The 21,044-nt window shown below is 45.9% G+C and overlaps 1 protein-coding gene across 5 annotated transcripts in view; it reads left to right on the forward strand.

Annotated features, from left to right (window-relative positions):
* The window catches only part of BTBD17 (BTB domain containing 17), a 530,053-nt gene that overhangs the window by 491,045 nt on the left and 17,964 nt on the right, over nt 1–21,044 (forward strand). Inside the window, exon 1 of one of the 5 annotated variants that reach the window (XM_068263564.1) lies at nt 4,050–4,127. The exons of 2 other annotated variants lie outside the window; for them this stretch is intronic. Coding sequence is in view for 2 of the 3 variants with exons in the window: in XM_068263560.1 (XP_068119661.1) it covers nt 20,771–20,855 (85 nt within the window). In the remaining variant the exon portion in view is untranslated. Of the gene's footprint in view, nt 1–4,049; nt 4,128–20,552; nt 20,856–21,044 lie in introns of those variants that run through there. 2 more of the 5 variants (XM_068263560.1, XM_068263561.1) reach the window with 2 other exon arrangements.

Raw genomic sequence — 21,044 nt, forward strand, 5'->3', positions numbered from 1 at the left:
GTTATTCTAGCGCCCATTTTTTTAACCACTTCACCCCCAAGGATTTTTGTCTTAAAGTGTAACTGTCAGGCATAAAATCAAAAATCAATTCTTTATTTTTATCTGGTAAACAAGTAATAAGGATGCTAATCAGGCAATCCAAAAGTTAAAATCTCAATTACTTTTCTTGTTTATAAATGATCATTCCCCAGTTTACCTGACTCTTATTTGGTACGTTGCCGCACAAAGGAAGTTGCAGGGCATGCTGGGTTGTCTTTTTTTTTTTTTTGCTTCTTTATTTCCTCTCAAACTTAACTAATGAACAGAAGCAAAAAAGGACAACCCAGCATGCCCTGTAACTTCCTTTGTGTGGCAACGTACCAAATAAGAATCGGGTAAACTGGGGAATGATCATTTATAAACAAGAAAAGTAATAGAGATTTTAACTTTTGGATTGCCTGATTAGCATCCTTATTACTTGTTTACCAGATAAAAATAAAGACTTGATTTTTGATTTTATGCCCAACAGTTACACTTTAACGGACCGGAGCAATTTTCACCTGTCAGTGCTGCACCCTTTCATTCGCCAATAACTTTATCACTACTTGTAACATCGAAATGATCTATATCTTGTTTTTTTTTTTTTGTTTTTTGTTTTTTTTTGGGGGGGGGGGGGGGGGGGGTTGCCACCAATTAGGCTTTCTTTTGGTGGTACATTATGCTAAGAATTATTTTATTCTAAGTGCATTTTAACTGAAATAAGAAAATAACATTTGGGCATGTTAGCGGCAGGTGGAGGACGTTTTAAAACCTGTGGTCTGTTAAGAGGGACCAACAGGACATTTTGAAATCGTGGACAGGCGGGTAGTGGTTAAATTGGCTAGTATATATATAATTAGTAACAGACAAACCGTATTGTGTTCAGCCACTTCAGGCATAAGGCCACCAGACACTATCAGGTCTTTTAAAATGAATTATGAGTTAATCTTGCCATACACAAGATAATTATGACTTGAAATGTGAACTAATTGATTCTATGCATTTGTTCTCTACGTGCCACACAGCTATGAGCAAAAATGCCGATATTCTTTTCGCAATAATTTTCAATTCGACATTTGAGCAAAAATGCAATGGAAAACCATTTTGTAATAAGTTTGATCTATTTTCTTGATTTATGCCTTAAAATAAAGGAGTTTTTGTTGTAATAAGAAGTTTTGGGGTTTTCATGAATTTTTCCCATATTGCGAAAATACGATGTATTTTTGCGAAAATTTTCTCAATCGAAAATGTCATCTGCGATGCGAAAATGACTTTGGCAAAAATTTGCATGAACACTGGTGCCACGCTCAGTTTCGATACAATTCAGTAGAAATCTATCAAGCGTTGATGGAACTGTATGCATTATTGGTGTAAAAATAAGGGATGCAGAGGTTTGACTCCACAGGGGCCCCTCAACCACTAAAAGGACACATCTGCCCCTGGAAGCCAATATGTCCCTCACCACAGCTCTGGTTTCCCCTCTGTTGCAGATGGCAACTTCGCCAGGTTGGCATCTTCTGCGCCTGCATGAAGATCCTGTTTCCTTAGCTAGGAGTGTTCTGCGCAGGCGCAGAAAGCTCCCAGCCACGGGAGTGTGACCGCGACCTGGAGGTAGCCCCAGGTAAGTAATTTTTTTTTCAGACATGTCCTTTAACCACTTCAGCCTACAGTGTTGTTCACTTTATGCATCCGAGCAACTTTCACCTCCCATTCATTCGCCAATAACTTTATAACAACCTATCATGTATTTTATTTGCCCATTTGTCCCGGTTATTACACCGTTTACGTGATGTCCCTATCACAATTTAATGCGCCGATTTTTTCAATTTGCGTCCATCACGATTTACAAGCTTATAATTTCAAAGAATATATAATAATATACTCTCTTGAGATGCATATTTAAAAAGTTCAGACCCTTAGGTAACTATTTATGGTTTTGTTTTGTTTTTTTTATTGTAATTTTTTTTTTTTTTTTATTAAAAAATGTATTTGGGTAACTTTTGGTGTGGGAGGTAAACAGTTAATTTTAAATGTAATATACTGTAATTATTTAATAAAAAATATGTATGTGGGTGTAGTTTTACTATCTGGCCACAGTCAAAAAGTCCTGGAAGCGAACAATCTCGCTTCCAGGAACTAGAGAGGATGGGAAACTATATATTTTTTTTTTAGCAGAAAGACCGCGGATAAGAGACAGTCGGTTTTTCTGCTAGGAACATAGATAGATGAATGGAAAGTATATTCCCATTCATTGATCGGGGGGCTAACGGCAGGCGACGGGAGAACGCGTGATCACGTTCCTTAGGCAGCAGGAGCAGCACAGTCTATCTGCATGGATATATCCGTCCAGATAGACTTAAGTGGTTAAAGAGGAACTCCAGTGAAAATAATGTAATAAAGTACCTAATTTTTACAATAATTATGTATAAATGACTTAGTCAGTGTTTGCTCATTGTAAAATCTTTCCTCTCCCTGATTTACATTCTGACATTTATCACATGGTGACATTTTTACTGCTGGCAGGTGATGTCACTGGAAGTAGCTGCTGCTTGCTTTTTTGTAAATCGCAGTTACCCACAATGCAATAAGGTTCACAGACAGGAAACTGCTAGGACCATGGTCCTCACAGTTTCCTGTGGGAGGGGTTTCACCACAATATCAGCTATATAGAGCCCCCGATGATCAGTTTGTGAAAAAGAATAGATTTCTCATGGGAAAGTGGTTATTCAGCTGGTTATTGGAATGAAGTTCAATTCTTGGTTACGGTTTCTCTTTAAGGCCTGTAGACACGCTGGATTAAAATACTGACCACCATCTGGCCAGGGGTCCAGGCAGATCAATAAAGGGTCCCATACACTGAGCCGATTAGCGGCCGATCGATCGATTCACCGGCCGATCGATTTGTGGCTGATTTCAATCGATCTGACATGCTGGAAAATCTAGGTCGATCTGTTGAGATTGCTTATCATTTTGCATTGGACCTAATGACTCTGATGGCAAAAAAAGGCATCAGATCGATTTTTCAATAGATTTCATACTGAAATCTATTGGAAATCTGTTCCTAGTAAAAAATGTTCCTAAACACATCAGATAGATCAGAAAATCTATCTGATGGTCTATCTGCTGCTAATTTAACGAGTGTATGGCCACCTTAAGGCTGAGCGATGGCTGATAGCTTTGTTCTCGCCACTTGCCCTGCCCGCTGTGTGGCATCTTGGTCCCCCCCCCCTCACATGTGTACGGGCCTATAGACTGCTACATTAGCTCTTCAGCGGTGATGTAGTGGTAATAATGAAATCTGTTGCTTTGAATGATTATTATGATATTCACACACTATTTTTCACTCACTTGTAAAAGTTGTGCAGCTCTATGGACCATCGATCCCCTACCGCTCCTGCCCCCTCACTGAGATCTTCCAGCATATCCAGAGGCAGTTTATACATTGAACCAGCAGGTATTACATGGGATATGTTAGGGCAATAATCGACCAACACCTTCGATCCAAATGATTGAATCATCCAAGAATCAGATGAAGGGATCGATACGTATATGGCCAGCTTTAGATTTGATGAAAGCCCTGTATCTGACAAAAATTACATCGGGGGTTGGGTGGGGGCGAGGGGGGAGAGGGTGCTTGCAGAGGCTGCATTTGATTTTTGCTATTCCATATATCTTCTATATCAAAAGCTTCCCCTTATTTTGCGTACGTTCAAAAAGGGCGCCGTGGCTATCCCTAACTAACTCTCACGTGATCCTTCCTCTACTGATGATAACCCTAATCGATTGCCTGCCACAAAATGCTTCACGGGGTTCTGTGGAGTCCTTCAATAAAAAAAAACATAAACATGCACTTACCTGGGGCTTCTATCAGCCCCCTGTAGCTGTAATGTCCCGCGCCGTCCTCCTCCGATCACTCGTTCCCTGACACCGGGCAATTATTAGTCTAACAAGACGCATAATGCGCGCTCCCGCTCACTTTTTCAGGAGCTTACTGCGCAGCCGCAGACGTGTGACACGTGCAGTTAGACCAGGACCTGCGGCGGGGAAGGAGTGATCGGAGGAGGACGGTGCGGGACATGAAAGCAACAGGAGACTGATAGAAGCCCCAGGTAAGTGTCTGTTTATGTTTATTAAGGGACTCCACAGAACACCTTTAACCACAACTGCCCCCCCCCCCCCAAACCCATGCTTTATCGTAACTGTCTCTGCCCCAATCCCCGCTGACTACATGCCAATTTACACTTAACAGCCACATAGTTTGGATGCCTGCTATTTGTATCCACAGTTGTATAGCAGGTGGCCCTGACGCCCACTATTTTATGGGGTGCCCAAATCTACACTTTTAGCCACTGATTACAGCTATTAACAAGGGCTTACCTCGTGTTTTGAGTTTTTTTTTCTTTTGCAGATTCCAGGCTTCCCATCAGTTCTAAAACATGATAGCTGGCTGAAGACTGAGGTGGAAAGATAACTATTGCAAAAAACTAGCGAAATCACCTAATTCACTTTTTTTTTGGCCTGTTAACCACTTGAGGACGACAGTGCTAAACCCCCCTAAAGACCAGGCTGTTTTTTTCTGTAATTGGCCACTGCAGCTTTAAGGCCAAGCTGCAGGGCTGCACAACACAGCAGAGGAGTGATCCTTTCCCCCCACCAACAGAGGTCTCTGTTGGTGGGGTCTGATTGCCCCCCCCCCCCCCCCCCAGTGTTTATTTTTTTTTATCAATATTTGTTATTTTTTTTTATTTTTACTATTTCTTTGTTTTTAATTTTTTTTAAACCCTCTCACCCCCCAGCCGGCCAATCCTGGCGATCGTCTGTCGTAGGCTTCTGCCTATGAGAGCCGATCGCTCTCTTGTACCCTAGGGGGACAGCCGTGTCGCACGGCTGTCCAAAGTACAGTGCTGCTGCCAATCACAGCGCTGTACATGTAACTAGACGGCGATTACGCCGTCTAACAGTCTTCTGAGCGGCGATCGCCGCTCGGAGACTGAAGAGGGGGCGGAGCTCTGCCCCCCGAGCAGGAGATGCGCGTGCATCCTGCGCGTGATCTCCTGCAAACTGCAGCCCCAGGACTTGACGCCAATCGGCGTTAGGCGGTCCTGGGGCTGCCGTCTTAAGGTAGTTAAAGCAAACCTGCAGCGAAAAAAAAACCTTATGATATAATGAATTGTATGTGTAGTATGGATAATGAATAGAACATTAGTAGCAAAGAAAAGTCTAATATTTTTATTTTCCGTTATATAGCTGTTTTTTTTAATAACATTGTATCATTCTGTAATATTTGTCGTTCAGAAACCACACTCTGCATTTTAAGCTATAAAACAGAGCAGAAATAATGACCCTTTGAACTCTCCTGCAGTAAAACCTTCTTTGAAGCTGTCTCTGATGCCTGGTACACACAATGCAATTTCCCGTCAGATCTCCAAGTCTAATCCATCATTTCAGGTAGGTCCGATCTGATTTCCGATCGTTTTACTGATCACTTCTGTACAAAATCGATCAGAACAACATTCAGAAATCAGATCGGACCTGTCAGGAATTATCTATTTGACTTGATCTGACGGGAAATTTCATGCTGTGTTCCAGGCATGACTGTTTGTTGGCTGTTTAAGTTCTTCAGAAAACAAGACCGTTTTTCGACTCAGTGCTTTGAAGTGCTCAGAGAAGCTCTTTTGCATAGATAACTGACGGGGTTTTTTTTGGTTTGTTTCTTTAACTCCTCCTATACTGGAAAACAAAATTAAACTTTTTTATCTTTTCTACTAATATTCTATTTCTTAGCTGTACTACACATACAATTCATTACCTCATAAGTTTATTTTCTCATCAGGTTTGCTGTAAGTTACTTTGGTTCATCCATGTTCAAAGTTTTCCACTCTTACTGTAAATGGACAAGCAGGAAACCTTGTGTGATTTTGCAGGTGCCTCTTATGGAGGGTCAGAGAGGCTTCTGGGAGATTTCTCTCCTTACATTCTCGCTCTGTATGGCTGTTTTTATGGTGTGGTGGGTCTGGTTTCTGTCACCTGGGAAGATGGAAGAGTCCAGCAGCTCCCAGTAATGGAGGCTGGGCCTGCTCATTAGCTGCAGCCATCTTGCAGGTAGCGGCCGTGAGGTCAGGGCCATTAGGAGCCGCTGATAAGGGCGAAGCTGCTTCTGGAAGATGGAGGAGATATTTGGGCAGAAAGAGGGCTGAAATCCGGCACTTAAGGCCTTATCTGTTACCATCTGCACTGAGAACACATAGGCCACGTCTCACTTTGGCCCTCCATTAGCATTAGACCTCAGAGAGCGATCAGCCATGTAACCGCATTATGACCAACAGCTGTTTGGAGGTGAGCCTCACGTTGGAGTAAACACGTTCTGTGGCCGACAAACAGCAGAAATGAGTGTGTTGTCCTGCTGGCAGGTTTAGCAGCTAGACGATGTAGAGGGGTGAGAGAGGCTGGGTCATGTGATTGCAACATGTTGGTGGGCTCATGATAGTCCTCCAGCTGTACCTCTTACCCATTTCCACAAAGGGTTAAAAAAAAAAATCAAAACACCAGAGCGAAAAAAGTCCTTCATAGTTCTAAATTATCCAGAAATACTTACCTTCGGATAATCCCACACCAGTATCCTCATAAGTGATCCCACGCCAGTATCCTCTGAGGAGGTCTCACACTCCCGCCGATCCTCACAAACTCTCGGTGCTGAATAGCCATAGACAGCCTCTGCAATCTGTACTGCATTGGCTGGACACGCAAAAATTGACTTCTGAAAAAAAATGTTCAGCAAACCATAACACCAACAGAATGGCTGCTGGGTAATCCCCAATCCCCGGAGGCTACATTAAAGTGGCAGAATGTGTGGTTTTTCCACATGGATAGGAGGTCCAGGGGACCAGGGTAGGGGATGCCCTGGACCATCCATAGTGAAAATACACTCGTTTTGCCACTTTAGTGTGGCCTATGGGGACCAGGGAATGCCTGGTGGCCATTTTGATGGCGTCACTATGGACTGAAAACTCATGTTTTAGAAGCCAAGTTTTACTTTCCTACTAGCCATTGATTTAACGCCGTGTGTGCTGAAAATGTTTGTTTCCAAAGCCAAGTTCCACATCCGCAGAGCGCAACACAGTACTCAAAATAGTGTAATGTTCTGATTTTGTTCTGATTTTACTTGAAACGACCGAATTTCTATGCGATTCCGAGAGCTCATGCGTAAACACCAGGACGTTTGCAGGAGCAGGGGTAGTTGTTTTTCGACTTCACCCTGCGCCTAAATTTCCCAGTGCCATTTTTAGATGTACCCCCCTCGGTCAAAAAAAGTAGCGCTCAAGTATTATAGGTAGGTAGCCGCAGGTGCACCCCCCTCCCCGCAATATAGGTAACCACCTACGGTATAGGTAGCCAAGATGTCTCCCCGGTAAATGTAGCCAGGTTGTCCCCTGGTCCCCCCCTCCAATATAGAGAGCCACCCCCAGTATAGTTGTAGCGTAGTATGGATACAGAGGTGCCAAAAGAATAAAAGCCTCTAAAAAGCAGACACAAAAATTGCCAATGGGTTTGTCAAATGGAACAAGTTTATTTACATACATCGGGGGAAAATGCAACAAGTTTCGCAGGTCTGATCCCGCTTCATCAGGCAATGACAACTGAGTAACTGCATATGTGGTCAGTAGAAGAGCCAGGCACCTCTGTCTCTCCCAGTATAGTTGTGTGTGTCTCTCTCCCCCTCACATTTAGGGCATTGGTGTCAGTGGGCTTAGTAGTTTCCTGCTGCCTCTAAATCCCCAGTACCTGTAGACCTGCACATCAGTGGCGACCTCTATTCACGTTTCCAGTGATCTGAGGTCTGTGTGTGAGGATGGCCGAGAGGCAGTGGCAGGACTTCCTGTTTAAGCATCACATTGCTTTCTCTTCCCTGCAACCTCCCACTCTCTCTCACCTGTGCAGGACTCCTATGCTCAAGTCCTTACGCACGCCATCCGCGTTTGTATGCATTGCGTGGCTGATCCCATTCACTCTGAAAGTGAATGGGACAGCTGCGCGTTTTGGGAAAAAATGCAGCATGTGTTCCCGGACCGCATGCAGTGTGAATATCAGACAGTGCAGTCTATGCACTGTCTGATGCCGTGCATGTCGGCCTCATGCATGCGTTCCAAAAAACGCAGATGGGAACGCGTGCCGTGTAAACTGGGCCTTGGAGGTAGCTGTTACTGTGTGTCTGTACTGATAGTAAACTAGCTGCAGTGTGTGCTAATCTCTGATGGCCTCAGTATGTACAGTATAAGCTGTTACGCTGTGCCTGTACTGATGGTGAACTAGCTGCAGTGTGTGCTAATCTTTTGTTTGGGGGATCAGGCAGCCGGATCCCGAGTGTGGCTTGCTGGGCTGTGTGTCCCCCCTATAGCCAGATGTCTCCCCTGTAGCCAGCAGCCTTTACTCATCTCCCAGGCCCCAGCGATGAGCCGCAGTGGACCCCTCAACTCTCGCTGGAATCCTCGCTCGCACTTACGTTAAGTTCCGGTTGCGGCTTGATGACATCATCAAGCCAGGACCCGACACTTACGTCAGAACGAGGGGGGATGCCGGCCAGAGCGGAGGGGAGCGCCGATCCCCGAGGGAATGGCAGGAAGGTGAGTGGATCCTCTTCTTTCCCCTCCTCAGTGATCACTATGATCCGCCGGCGATCGTAGTGATCACGTGATCAGAAGACATACGCAAGGGCTCCTGATCACTGAGGGGAGATATCAGCTGTCATATGACAGCTTAATCTCCCCTCTCGGGTGCGCACGATCGTGTCAGGAGTGAAAATGGCGGCGGCGTAAATCCTACACGCGGTACGGAATAGGTTAAGCTGTCCACACATTCAATCTTGATTGGCCAATTTTAACACCTCCATATAGTAGGAGAGCTTACCTATATAATCGTTTCATAGTAATCAAAAACTGTTGGCCCTCATGAGATCGCAAAATTGGCTCAGCTGTGTGGGCCAGGCCTCATTTTGTGCCTCTGCTGATTTATACAGAAGGGCAATAAGATGTAAATTCTGGCCTGGGTGCACATTTCCTGCTGCTTGGAAAGTGAGCCAAATTCTTGTCAGTGTTGATTGGCCCAACAAAGCTGATCGTTTGATCAACTGTGATCGAGAGATGTGTGGGTACTTTTACTGCAGTGTGTGTGTGGATCTCTCCCTTTAAGGCTGCTTTCACAGTGGGACGTTACAGGCGCACGTTAGAGCAGTCTATAACTTAGCCCAACTCGCAGTAATGAAAAATCAATGGGCTGTTCACAGTGCCCACGTTGCGTTACATTGTAACGCTGGACATTCAAAGAAAGTGCAGCATGCTGTGCGTTATATGTGGTGTTAGCTGCGTTAGACTGTTTGCACATGCTCAGTAAGGGGAGAGTCTGCTATTGTTCCTAGTCACATGGCTAATATTCACTGCACTGTAGTGTTGTCAAGATCGTGAACGATTCGGATCTTTGATCCGGATCTTTTTTGTGTGTCGAATCACCCGGATCATCACAATGAACGATTCAGTTCACAGTGGATGTCTGGAAGAAACCGGAACCGCAGCTTCTGTGCACAAGCACAATCTTCCTGCTGCAGCTCTCCCTTTCCCATTAGCACCCTCAATGTGCCCTCATTCTCCTGCACCTCTCACTCTGCTGCTTCCCTAGTAAAATGATTCAAAGATTCGGTTCAAAGATCCGGATCTTTTCAATGATCCGATTCGAATCAGCCGAATCATTGAAAAGATCCGGACTTCCCAGGATAGACTGTAAACGGAGCACCAAGAGCCGCGTAACGCGGCTCAATTTGACGTCCAACTTCAACACCACCATGCGTTGCATTAGGGGCACGTTATGCGACCTTAACATCCACTAAAACGCAACGTCTTGGTGTGAAAGAGGCCTAAGGGTCCTTTTCCACTTAAAATCATGGTTGCAGACCTGCTGCGAGCGTAATTTTCTTTTTTCGTGGTATGTAACTATCGTGCCTTCAGGCGAGTTCCATGGTGCCAATTAATGCGCAAGGGAAAAATGTAGGTGCAAAACTTTTAAATAACTGGATCGTCAGAAAATCCCATATCACCGTGTTTGCTGTGCAATCCAATGACTTGCCCAAAACTCCACAGGAAAAAATCCGTAACAGAGCAGGGAAATGTATGCGCACCATGCGCCGGGAACTTAATGGGAACTACAGCCATAGCAGCACTCAGACTGCAATTTGGGTGCCGTCAAAAGATAGAGCCTTTACTTTACAGCGTAAATCAGCAGCCAGCAATAGCTGGAAGCCACATTACGTCTTTCCCCTAAGTCCATGGCGGCCTGGAGGGGGAATAGTCATTAACCGCCTTACCGGTTAACCCGAGCTTAGCTCGGGGTAACCTGCGCAGGAGGATTTCTCATGCCCCGCTGGGCCGATTTGCATAATTTTTTTTTTTATTGCACGCAGCTAGCAGTTTGCTAGCTGCGTGAATATTTTGATCGCCGCCACACCGCCCCCCCCCCCCCCCCCCCTCCAGACCCCTTGCGCAGCCTTGTCATTCAGTGCCAGGCAGCGCTGAGGGGTGGATCGGGATTCCCTCTGACGTTCCGACGTCCATGACGTCGGTGACGTCATCCCGCCCCGTCGCTACGGCGACGGGGGAAGCCCAGCAGGAAATCCCATTCTAAACGGTATTTGCTGCTTTCAGAGATCGCCAGTGGCGATCGGCTTAGGTAGGGGGATGCCGCTTGTCAGCGGCTATCATGTAGCGAGCCCTGGGCTCGCTACATAATTTAAAAAAAAAAAAAAAAATAAAGTGCTCCGCCGCTCCCTTGCCGACACAATTGGAACGGCAAGGGGGTTAAAGGGATGTTTTTGGTTTTTTTTAAAGTTTCACTTACCTGGGGCTTCCACTGGCCCCCTGCAGACGTCCGGCTCTCAAGGATCCTCTAGTCCCCCGCCACCGCTCACTTTCCATTTTTTCGTCTGAGACAAATGCCACTGTGCCTGCAGGGCCCTGCCCCATGTGCCCTCACTCCCGCTCACGTTGCTGGTAGCATCCTGCGCAGGCACACTATAAAGTTTTCTCATACTGCGCCTGCGCAGGATGCTCCTGACGACATGAGCGGGAGTGAGGGCACATGGCCAGGGCTCCACAGGCGCAGTGGCGTTCGTCTCGTTAGACGAAAAAAAGTTAAGTGAGTCACGGCAGGGGACATGAGGATCCTTGAGTGACGGCTCGGGACAGGACGTCTGCAGGGAGTCAATAGAATCCCCCGTAAGTGAAACTTTTTTTTTTTATTTTTTTTTTTTAAATAAAACCTTACAGAAGCCCTTTAACACCACCAGGACTTGTGCAGGAGCAGGGTGAGTTGTTGTTTAGCTTCACCCTACTCCCAAATCTCCCAGCACTGTTTTTGCATGTATGCAAGAAATGCAGACATTTTAAATTAAAATTGAATCCTTTAAAGAGAAACCATGACCAAGAATTGAACTTCATCCCAATCAGTAGCTGATACCCCCCTTTCCCATGAGAAATCTATTCCTTTTTACAAACGAAACCCCTCCCACAGGAAACTGTGAGGACACCATGGTCCTGTCAGTTTCCTGTCTGTGAACCTCATTGCATTGTGGGTAATCGTTGTTCACAGCGGTTTCCAACTGCCAAAAAAGCAAACAGCATCTCCTTCCACTGACATCACCTGCCAGCAGTAAAAATGTCACCATGTGATAAATGTCAGACTGTAAATCGGGGAGAGGAAGGATTTTACAATGGGCAAACACTGACCAAATCATTTATACATAATTAATTTAAAAATGAAGCACTTTTTTTATTACATTATTTTCACTGGAGTTCCTCTTTAAGTGAGAAAAGGGCACTGTGATTACTACGTTAATCAAGGTGTCCTTGTGAACGGTTAATCACATGACCTGAAAACGGGATTGAGCGAATGGTAAAGGACCTTACACAAATTCCCAGATCTTGCCCTCTTGTCCAGGCAGCAGGTTGCAGGTAACCAGGGAAACGCTTCATCCGAAGGTGGCTGATTGTGTTTCCTTGTTGCCAGGAGACTGCCATAATCCAGATCGTGGGAACGTTGGTTTATGCTACGCCGGTCACACTGGAAGTAAGGATGGCCGTCTGCTTTCTGGGAAATTGGAATCAGAGCCAGTACACGGTATCTCACCTTTATCTGTTCTCGATACAGACTTTCACCTTTCAATTCCGTTGCTCTGCTCCTCCAACTTAATTAAAGCGTTGGATCCCTGGGGCGGTGTTGGCGTAGCAACAGGTGTGGGCCGCAAAGTGCTGGGAGACAGCGTTGACTCCATTCCCTGCTGTGCAGTAGCACAAGCGCCGCTAGATAAGTGGACGGACGGCGATCTATAGAAACCGATATGTACTTTACTATAGAGGGCAGCATAGTTGATATTTCATCATCCTTCATAACTGATTCTGCCAATGCCTGACTCCCACAAGCCAGTCCATAATATTTTGATCAGTTTCAGACAGCTTATTGATTGAAAACTGCAATCAAACAAGGGGATCATTTTTACACGATCAGTGTATTCTTTCATGACCTCTCGCTTGTCGCTTCTTAAAACTTGATATGAGTAAGATGGAAGTAATCATTTTTCCACCGTCTCTGTCCACTTGTCTCTTTTTTTTTTATTCCTCACATTCACTCCCTAACCAGTTCCTGTGCTCTTACAATAGCTCGTCTGGACTATTGTAATGTATTGCTTTGTGGTCTACCAGGGCCAGATTTATAGCTCAGTAGCTTATAGACACATAAGCTCCTGTGCCCTAAACCCCACCCCTCAGCACAGGCCTCAACCCCCCCCCCCCCCCCCCCACTAGACATTCAGATGTGCTTCCCTTCTGCCCAGCCAGCCATAGGGGTGCCCCAGTATAGGTTAGCCATGCTATAGGTAGCCAGCTGTAGGTGAGCCAGCTATAGGTGCCCTAATATAAATTTGCCAGGTATAGGTGCCCCAGTATAGGTTAGCCAGCTATAGGGTCACATTATAGGCTTTAGTTGCCCCCTCTGCTCCCTCTCGCCTTCTGCAGAGCACAAGCGGAGCAGTAATAAGAGACTTACCAGCTCCCGACGTTCCAGCGATGGCAACCCTTAAGCAGCGGCAGCGCATCCAGCGCCGTCCACATGGCTACAGCGGGTCTCTGTGTGTGAACCGGCAACTTGTAACAGCCGGATCAGTTCATTTCGGCGCGCGGCTCTGAGAGCCGAGCGCTGAAACTGGGCGCCCCATAGCAGCAATGCTATGATGTGCGCCCCGCATAGCGGTAATTTGGGGCTCTGACGGCTGCCAGACCCCGAATTACATCTCCCCCCGAGTTGCGACAACTCGGAGGGGGGAATAATATTTAACGCCGCCTCAGAGTTTAGTGGCAGCGGTGAGAGCCGTCATTTGGCTATCATCGCGCCGAACTGAGCGGCGTTGAAATAATATGTACCCATAACAGTGAGTCACATGACACATGTGACTCACTGTTACAAGCTGCTGGGTCACACGCAGAGTGACCCTCGGCTGTAGCCATGGAGATGGTGCTGGATGCGTTGCCGCTGCTGAATCCACGTCATCGCTGGAAAGTCGGGAGATGGTGAGTCTCTTCTCATTACTGCTCTGCAAAGGGAGGAAGGGGGAGCAGAGGGGCCACTTTGGGGCAGCCAAAGAGACGCCTTTTATAAATGGGTCGCCTATAGGCACTCGCCTAAAGTGCCTATGGGTAAACCCGGACCTGTGGACTACCAACTAACAGACTAGCACTGCTCAATCTGTACTGAACTCTGCTGCTCGTCTCATTCATCTTTCTTCTCGCTCTTCCTCTGCTGCTCCTCTCTGTCAAGCTCTTCACTGGCTGCCAATTACCCAGAGGATCCAGTTCAAAATCCTAACCCTAACCTACAAAGCTCTCCACGGTCTCTCTCCTGTGTACATTTCACTAGTTTCCGGATACCAACCCACCCACAATCTCAGATCTGCACACGACCATCTTCTGTCGTCCTCTAGAATCACCTCCTCGCATTCACGTATACAAGATTTCTAACATGCTTCACCCCCCTCTGAGTCCCCTTCCACAACACATCCGTCACTCTCCAACCTTTGATATTTTTAAAGAGGAACTGTAACCAAGGATTGAACTTCATCCCAATCAGTAGCTGATGTATGGCTGATATTGTGGGGAAACCCCTCCCACAGTCCGTCAGCACCTAGGAACTGACATCACACAGTGTTGCATTGTGGGAAATAACAGCTTTTTCCAATTGCCACAAAAGCAGCATTTCCTTCCTCAGACATCACCTGCCAGCAGTAAAGAAGTCGCTATGTGATAAATGTCAGATTATAAATGAGGGAGAGGAAAGACTTTACAATGGGCAAACACTGAGCTGCATATATGTATTAAATTTTATTCCATTTGGGCGAGATTTGATTGGCCTATTCTCAAGCTGCATAAATAAAATGTGCATAATCCATCTCTATTAGAGCAGGAAAGAAAATACACGCACACCTACACATGTTCATTCAATTTTTAGTCCGGGTGACAGTGTCTGGCGTTGCCCTTTAAGATTCCACTCTCAGAATGAAAATTCCAGCCCTGTGTTTTTAATTTTGCTTTTACAATCTATATTTTTAGGGTAATGACTTTTTGATGAGTTAATATTGCCATCTAGTGGTGATTGTAAGTAATGCTGCCCTCTTCAGTGTTTTTGCATTTTCTTAGAATTGTAGCAGTCGAGACAAGCGGTGTGGATCAGAAATGGTAGATGGGGAGGGGAAGTTGTGCTGCGGAGATGCGGCGTATCAGCTATGATCTTATTGCTTAAAGTGAACCGAGCATCATTTTTAACACCCAGGGCAGCTCTATAGCTAATTAAAAATGCATTCTAAAAATGTGGTTTATTATTAAAAAAAACTTTAATTTTACCTCAATTTTTTACATCTAAGGGTTAAATTAGCCACTTTGTCTGTCCTGTGGTCCCTGAGCAGGAGATGGTGAAAGACAGATAAGAAATCGCCTCTTTAGACATAATTGACCACAAACAAACCCCCATTGTACTTCAAACAGAAAACATCAGTTACAGTTGAAGAATTTCACACCTAGCCTGGATAACAGCAGTTGTAAAACAGCAGGGGAGTGAGCTTCTGAACAATGGCAGCCCTTGCAGCTATTTGAAGCCAGGAGCTGCTTGGATCCCTTTAAGAAAACTGGCCAGTATAAAGAGGTATTTTTTATGGCTTCAGACTCTCTTTAATGTGAAAGAAGCATCCTGCAAGGCCAAGATAGTTGCTTGAGGCTTCTGGTTAAAGTGGACCTAAACTCAGAACCTCCTCTCTGCTCTAAAAGATACACAACAGCATAATAACCTGTAAACAAAAAGCATTTCTTTGTCAAAGTTGAAACAAATCCTAAAATAAATCTACACAGTTACATGGCTTATCTGCCATGGCAATCATGTGACACAGGGGATACGCCCATTTTAAAGCACAGGCTGTAAACAATGTCTGCTTCCATGAATCAGGAAGTAGAAACTGTGCAGATTTATTTTAAGATTTATATCAGCTGTAAGAAAGAAATGTTTTTTGTTTAAAGGTCATTATGCTGTTGTGTAGCTTTTAGAGCAGAGAGGAGTTCCTGAGTTCAGGTCCACTTTAACGGATTTCTAGATAACGGGGCTGTTACTGTAATTTCTCTGATACTCCAGATCAGGTGTTTTTGGGTCAACACTTTTTGAGGGTAACCAAGGGGAGGCAAGGGAAGGGGTGTGAACAGTGCGAGGCCACATCAAAGTTTTTGTGTGTGTAGGGGGGGGGGGGGGGGGGAGGTATTAAGCTACACCCCTGGACTACCAGGCAAGTGGTATTGTTCAAAAGCAAATAAATATGGCAGCCTCCATATTTCCTTCACTCCCGTCCCCCCCCCCCCCCCCCCCATGGAGTTATAAACTCATTCCGGCTGTATTTGGAAACACATGATGTAACCGGCTGAATGTTGCTGCGGTGACCCTCTGTCCTCTTTGCTGCGGTGCCAGCTGGACTGTGACAGCCCCCCCTCCCTCCATGCCCCCTGGTATTATTGACTTCCTTGTGGTGTGTGTGTATGTTGGCAGCAGATGCCCTCTCTGGGCTGTGGTGCTGCACTGGGCACAGAGGACGATGCCTGAGGGGGCTGCCGCAGCTGTCACTTGGGATCAGTGCTCGCTTGCTCGGTCAGAGAGCTTACGCTCCACAGGCGGGGGAGGGACCAGTTAACCCTTCATGCAGCAGAGAGCAGACTATTGTGCAGAGATCCCGTGGGGCTAGGAATGCAGGGAAAATAATGGGTGGGGAGTAGCGGTGAGCATCGATAAGTTCTTATTCAATTCACTTTTTCTGTTAGGTGACATCACGTTTTAAGACTTCATAAATAAGGTACCTTTTTAAGGCAGCAGCAAGCAAGAAAATATTCAGAATAATTTTGAGGCTACTTTTTCATCTACTTTTTGGTACTCTTCCAGTTGCAGAGCGATGAAAAGTTATTTCAGTGGTAATCAGTAAGCACCACTGCAGTTGTGTCTGAATCACACTAGAAAGAAGCATGCAGCTAATCTTGTCAGATCTGACAATAACGTCAGAGACACCTGATCTGCTGCATGCTTGTTCAGGGGCTATAGCTGCAAGTATTAGAGGCAGAGGATCAGCAGGACAGCCAGGCAACTGGCATTGCTTAATAGGAAATAAATATGGCCGTTTCCATATCCTTCTCACCTCGGTTACACTTTAAACATTGCAGGGGCTGAAAGAACAACGATTTTGTGTCTCGTCCTGAATCTGAAACACACTTTTTTAAAAGCCATTTCTACAGCCCCTGCTGCAGTAACCAACATAAGCAACATCTGTAACCATCTGCGGAATTCTCCTGTATGTGGATTCCGATTGGCTGCCCTCTTCTACTTCACATGGCACTTAGCATGTTGTTCTGTTTCTTTAGCTGAAACTCCCTCCCAGATACCATTATAGATATACCTACCTGCCGAGAGCTGTCATTTCTGTCCAAAGAGGATGTAGCAGCTTAAAATTTATGCATAACAAAAATCTGATTCAGTGCCTCGAAGGAAACTGAAAGGGTTAACAACAAGCTCTCTGTGTGACTCATATCATTGGTGTGTAGTTTTTGCAGGGATTTCCATGAAATAGATTGCAAGCTCTGGAGCACATCAGTCTCCCATCACAATGAAGGCAATAGCAGCCACAGATGCTGATAAATTTGGTGACTGCTGAATAGAACCCGTAGCTAAGTGCAGGGGGGTCGGGGGTGGGGGACACGTTTTTGCCTTTCAGTGCTGATTTTTGTGCACGATTGGATTTTTGTGCCTGATTGGATTTTTATGCCTTGTTGGAGATGGTAATCGATAATGAGCCTAAAATGTGCAGCAATGTGACATTCCCCCAGGCTGGGGACATGGGGGGGGGGGGGGGAGGCATGGATATGTCCCCATAGAGTAAAATCCTGTCCTGACCCAGACTACCCCTGTGGGCTCTCCTCTCCATCTGCTAATGTGTCCCCTATGCAGACACAGCAGCTGAGGCCTCTTATAATAGCAATGGATGGGTTGTGCACTGCTGAGCCCATCAGTACACTCACACGCACCTCCCGGCTGGGGCTCTGCGTGGGCTGCCAATACGTGGACCAGATTCTGCCGGCAATACTCAGCACGGCTTCACATGTCCAGCCAATCATCCAAACACCTAATTATCTCTTATAGGGACTTCCCAGGTTATTGAGAAGCCGAGGTGACCATCCAGTCTGGTTTAAAGGACTATTATAGTGTGAGCAATATGAAGGCTGCCATATTTAAAGGACTCCCATGGCGAAATATTATATGCTATATTTACTCACCTGGGGCTTCTTCCAGCCCCTAGCAGCCGTCTCAGTCGCTCGCCGCAGCCTCGTTCCTCCTCGGAGTCCCGCTGGGCGCCTGTAATGATCGTGTCCCGCCGGCATGTCGGCTCTTCTGCACCTGCAGAAAAACAACTGTAATAATAGCCCAGAGAGCGGTGTATCCAGAGCCGGGACAAGGTCCTCCAGCACCCAAGGCTGAGACACCAAAGTGCGCCCCTCCATCCCTCCCACCCCAACCGTCACACACTGATTGCTATTAGACTAAGAGGCGCCACAGGGCCCACAACCTCCCCAACACCTTAATATCTAGTTATCTTTCTTGCAGTCTCTGCTATGTATCCCCTTTTCTTATTTCTTTCTGCTTCAAACACAATTAGGAATGACAGCGGAATGAATTCTGCGCCCCCTCCTACACTGCGCCCTGAGGCTGGAGCCTCTCCAGCCTGTGCCTCGGCCCAGCCCTGGGTGTATCTCTATAGGAAAACCACAAATTTAGATATAAATAAAAGCATATATCAAAAGCAACAAGTCACCAGGGGGAGGATGCCTATAATTAATGATTAAACATACCTCTCAGGCATTTGTCTCCCTGATTACACTTAATTGAATAATATCTTAACGCACTTATGGTCAAAATATCAAACGTTTTTATTCGTACAAAGCACTAAAAAGCTAGATCTATACAAATCCACAATTGGACCCACAGACCACCCCCAAAACACCCTTTTAAAAACACACAATCCCCCCCCCCCCCCCCCCCCATCCCAATGGCAAAAATACCCCAAACAGCAACTGTCGCCCATAGCAAAAACTGCCTAAAATGTCTCTGTATTGGACTGGGCGTCCCCAATCAAATATAAACAACTCAGGATGGATCCTATTAAGACAAATATTTGCAGTTGTAGTTTGATATTGAATTTGCAAAAACAGTTCCTTGATGTCACTATATGATGAAAAGTTGAGCAAACAACTGTGTAGACTGTAAAAGCGTCCCAGCTTGCAGGCACGTGTTCTCGTCATCTGTTCCGTGCAGTAGTTGTGGATGAGCGGATCCCTGATTTGCTCTTGTGATAGATCAGAAATAGGATCTTTAGAGAAAAGTGCACGGTGTGTATCAGCCTTAACTTTACCAAAAGATAGTAGGGGGGGATCAATCAATACATTGCTAAGTGAGAACTTATAAAATAGAAGAAAGATCAATAAATGATTGATACTTGCTGAGTAATGCATTCATGTTTTTGACCAACTATGAGCCCGCAGTTGATGGGTAATCATCTGGCAGACATGAAAAAAAAACAGACAGCACCAGCTGCCGTTATTTGTAAACACACCCATTAACTATGTGATAGGCTAAAAGGTTGGGCATTAAAATACTAATCCTTGATACAGATTTCTGCCTTTGCTGCTTTGAGTGACTAGGGACCTTAGCCCATTTAACAACGGGCTCTAGTTCCATCACCGCCGCTATATGTCAGCGCGCATGAACGCCGGCCCCCCTGGCTGCCCTGCTCCCGTCCGAACAACGGCTGTCCCTGCGGCACATGTGCAGTAGTGCAAAGCAGGGAGACACACACAGACACACACACACACACACACACACAGACACAGACACACACACAGACACACACACAGACACAGACACACACACACACACAGACACACACACACACACACACACACACACACACACACACACACACACAGACACACACACAGACACACACACACACACCCCTATACACACACACACACAGACACACACACACAGACACACACACAGACACACACACAGACACACACACACACAGACACACACACACACAGACACACACACACACACACACAGACACACAGACATAGGACGCAGAGACACAGGGGTTTTATTAGGTAGGATTGATTATTAGTATTTTTTCTGTTTGTTGTGGTGTTAGGACTGGTACAGACGGGCGGCTTCCGGCTTCTCCTCTTGTTTGGCGGCATTTTGTTCGGGGGCTTTTCTGCAGCGATTGGCAGTTTTCGTCCCCGTAAGGGGACATGAAGATGCAGCGGTGAATTGGTCCTAAAAGCAGCATGAGACGTCCATGGTCGCCAGAAACAATGGGGAAAATCGGGATCGGAACACCGCGTTTTTGCAATCAACAGTAACCACGCGATGTTAAACATTCCCATTCACTTGAATGGGAACGTTTAACCGTCAAGTCCCTGATGCTTGGCGGTAAACGCCGGCAAGCGTCCATGTGAAAGCTGATCCTCTGCCTCTATTCTACCCTACACCACTGACTGAGAACCAACTAGCAACAGATTGTACTGTACATCCTAGTGGCTACATTACCCTCCTATAAAATGGGCCTGAAATCATAAGTATTCAGCATTGTTGCTCAGAGCCCAATTTTAGGTCATTTTAAGCACATGCATACTTAAGCATGCGACGCTGTACAACACATAACGGCAGTCAGATGCTGCGATCTGTCATTGGTGGGGGCCAATCGCTACACCGACTTCTCTGATGCCACCCTGAAGGTATTAATGGCACTGTCAGATATTCAGCCTCAGCCCTCCTGGGACATCTGTCTCGCCTGGCTTCAAATGATGCGTATACCCCTTTAATGCAGATTAGCCTTAATCTGCACACAGGGCGTTTGAGCTGCTGTTGCTTTCACTTGCCTCTCGCGGACCCAATAAGAGTGACAATGACACTTTTGTGGCCTCCCTGGGCACAAACACCATCTCCAATGGCAACGACCGATTTTCCAAATACGACCAATGTGTGAGGAGTGACTATGTGAGGGCACCAGGGGGAGGGGGGCTGTATAAAAAGGGGGAGCCCAGATCACCCATCAGAAAATGAGATCTGGCCAGGCTGCAGAATGGAGAGGAGCCCCAATATTCGCCCTGGCTCAGGACCTCGATGGCTGGCGCTGGTACCCCTGCTGATCGCTGCTGCGCACACAGGTAGGTGCATTACATTACTATGCAGTATGCATGATGAAGGGGTGCAAAGGAAAAATGGGTGCAGGGTTTTGTTGATAAAAAATATTGTTAATATATACCGATATTTTTTGTTTTTAAAGTGTGGATGGTGTATATTAATGTAATAATATTGCTAAATGAAAATTGTTAATAAAGGTAAATAACTAACAT

Source organism: Hyperolius riggenbachi, chromosome 12 (assembly GCF_040937935.1).
Source record: "Hyperolius riggenbachi isolate aHypRig1 chromosome 12, aHypRig1.pri, whole genome shotgun sequence".
NCBI lineage: Eukaryota > Metazoa > Chordata > Amphibia > Anura > Hyperoliidae > Hyperolius > Hyperolius riggenbachi.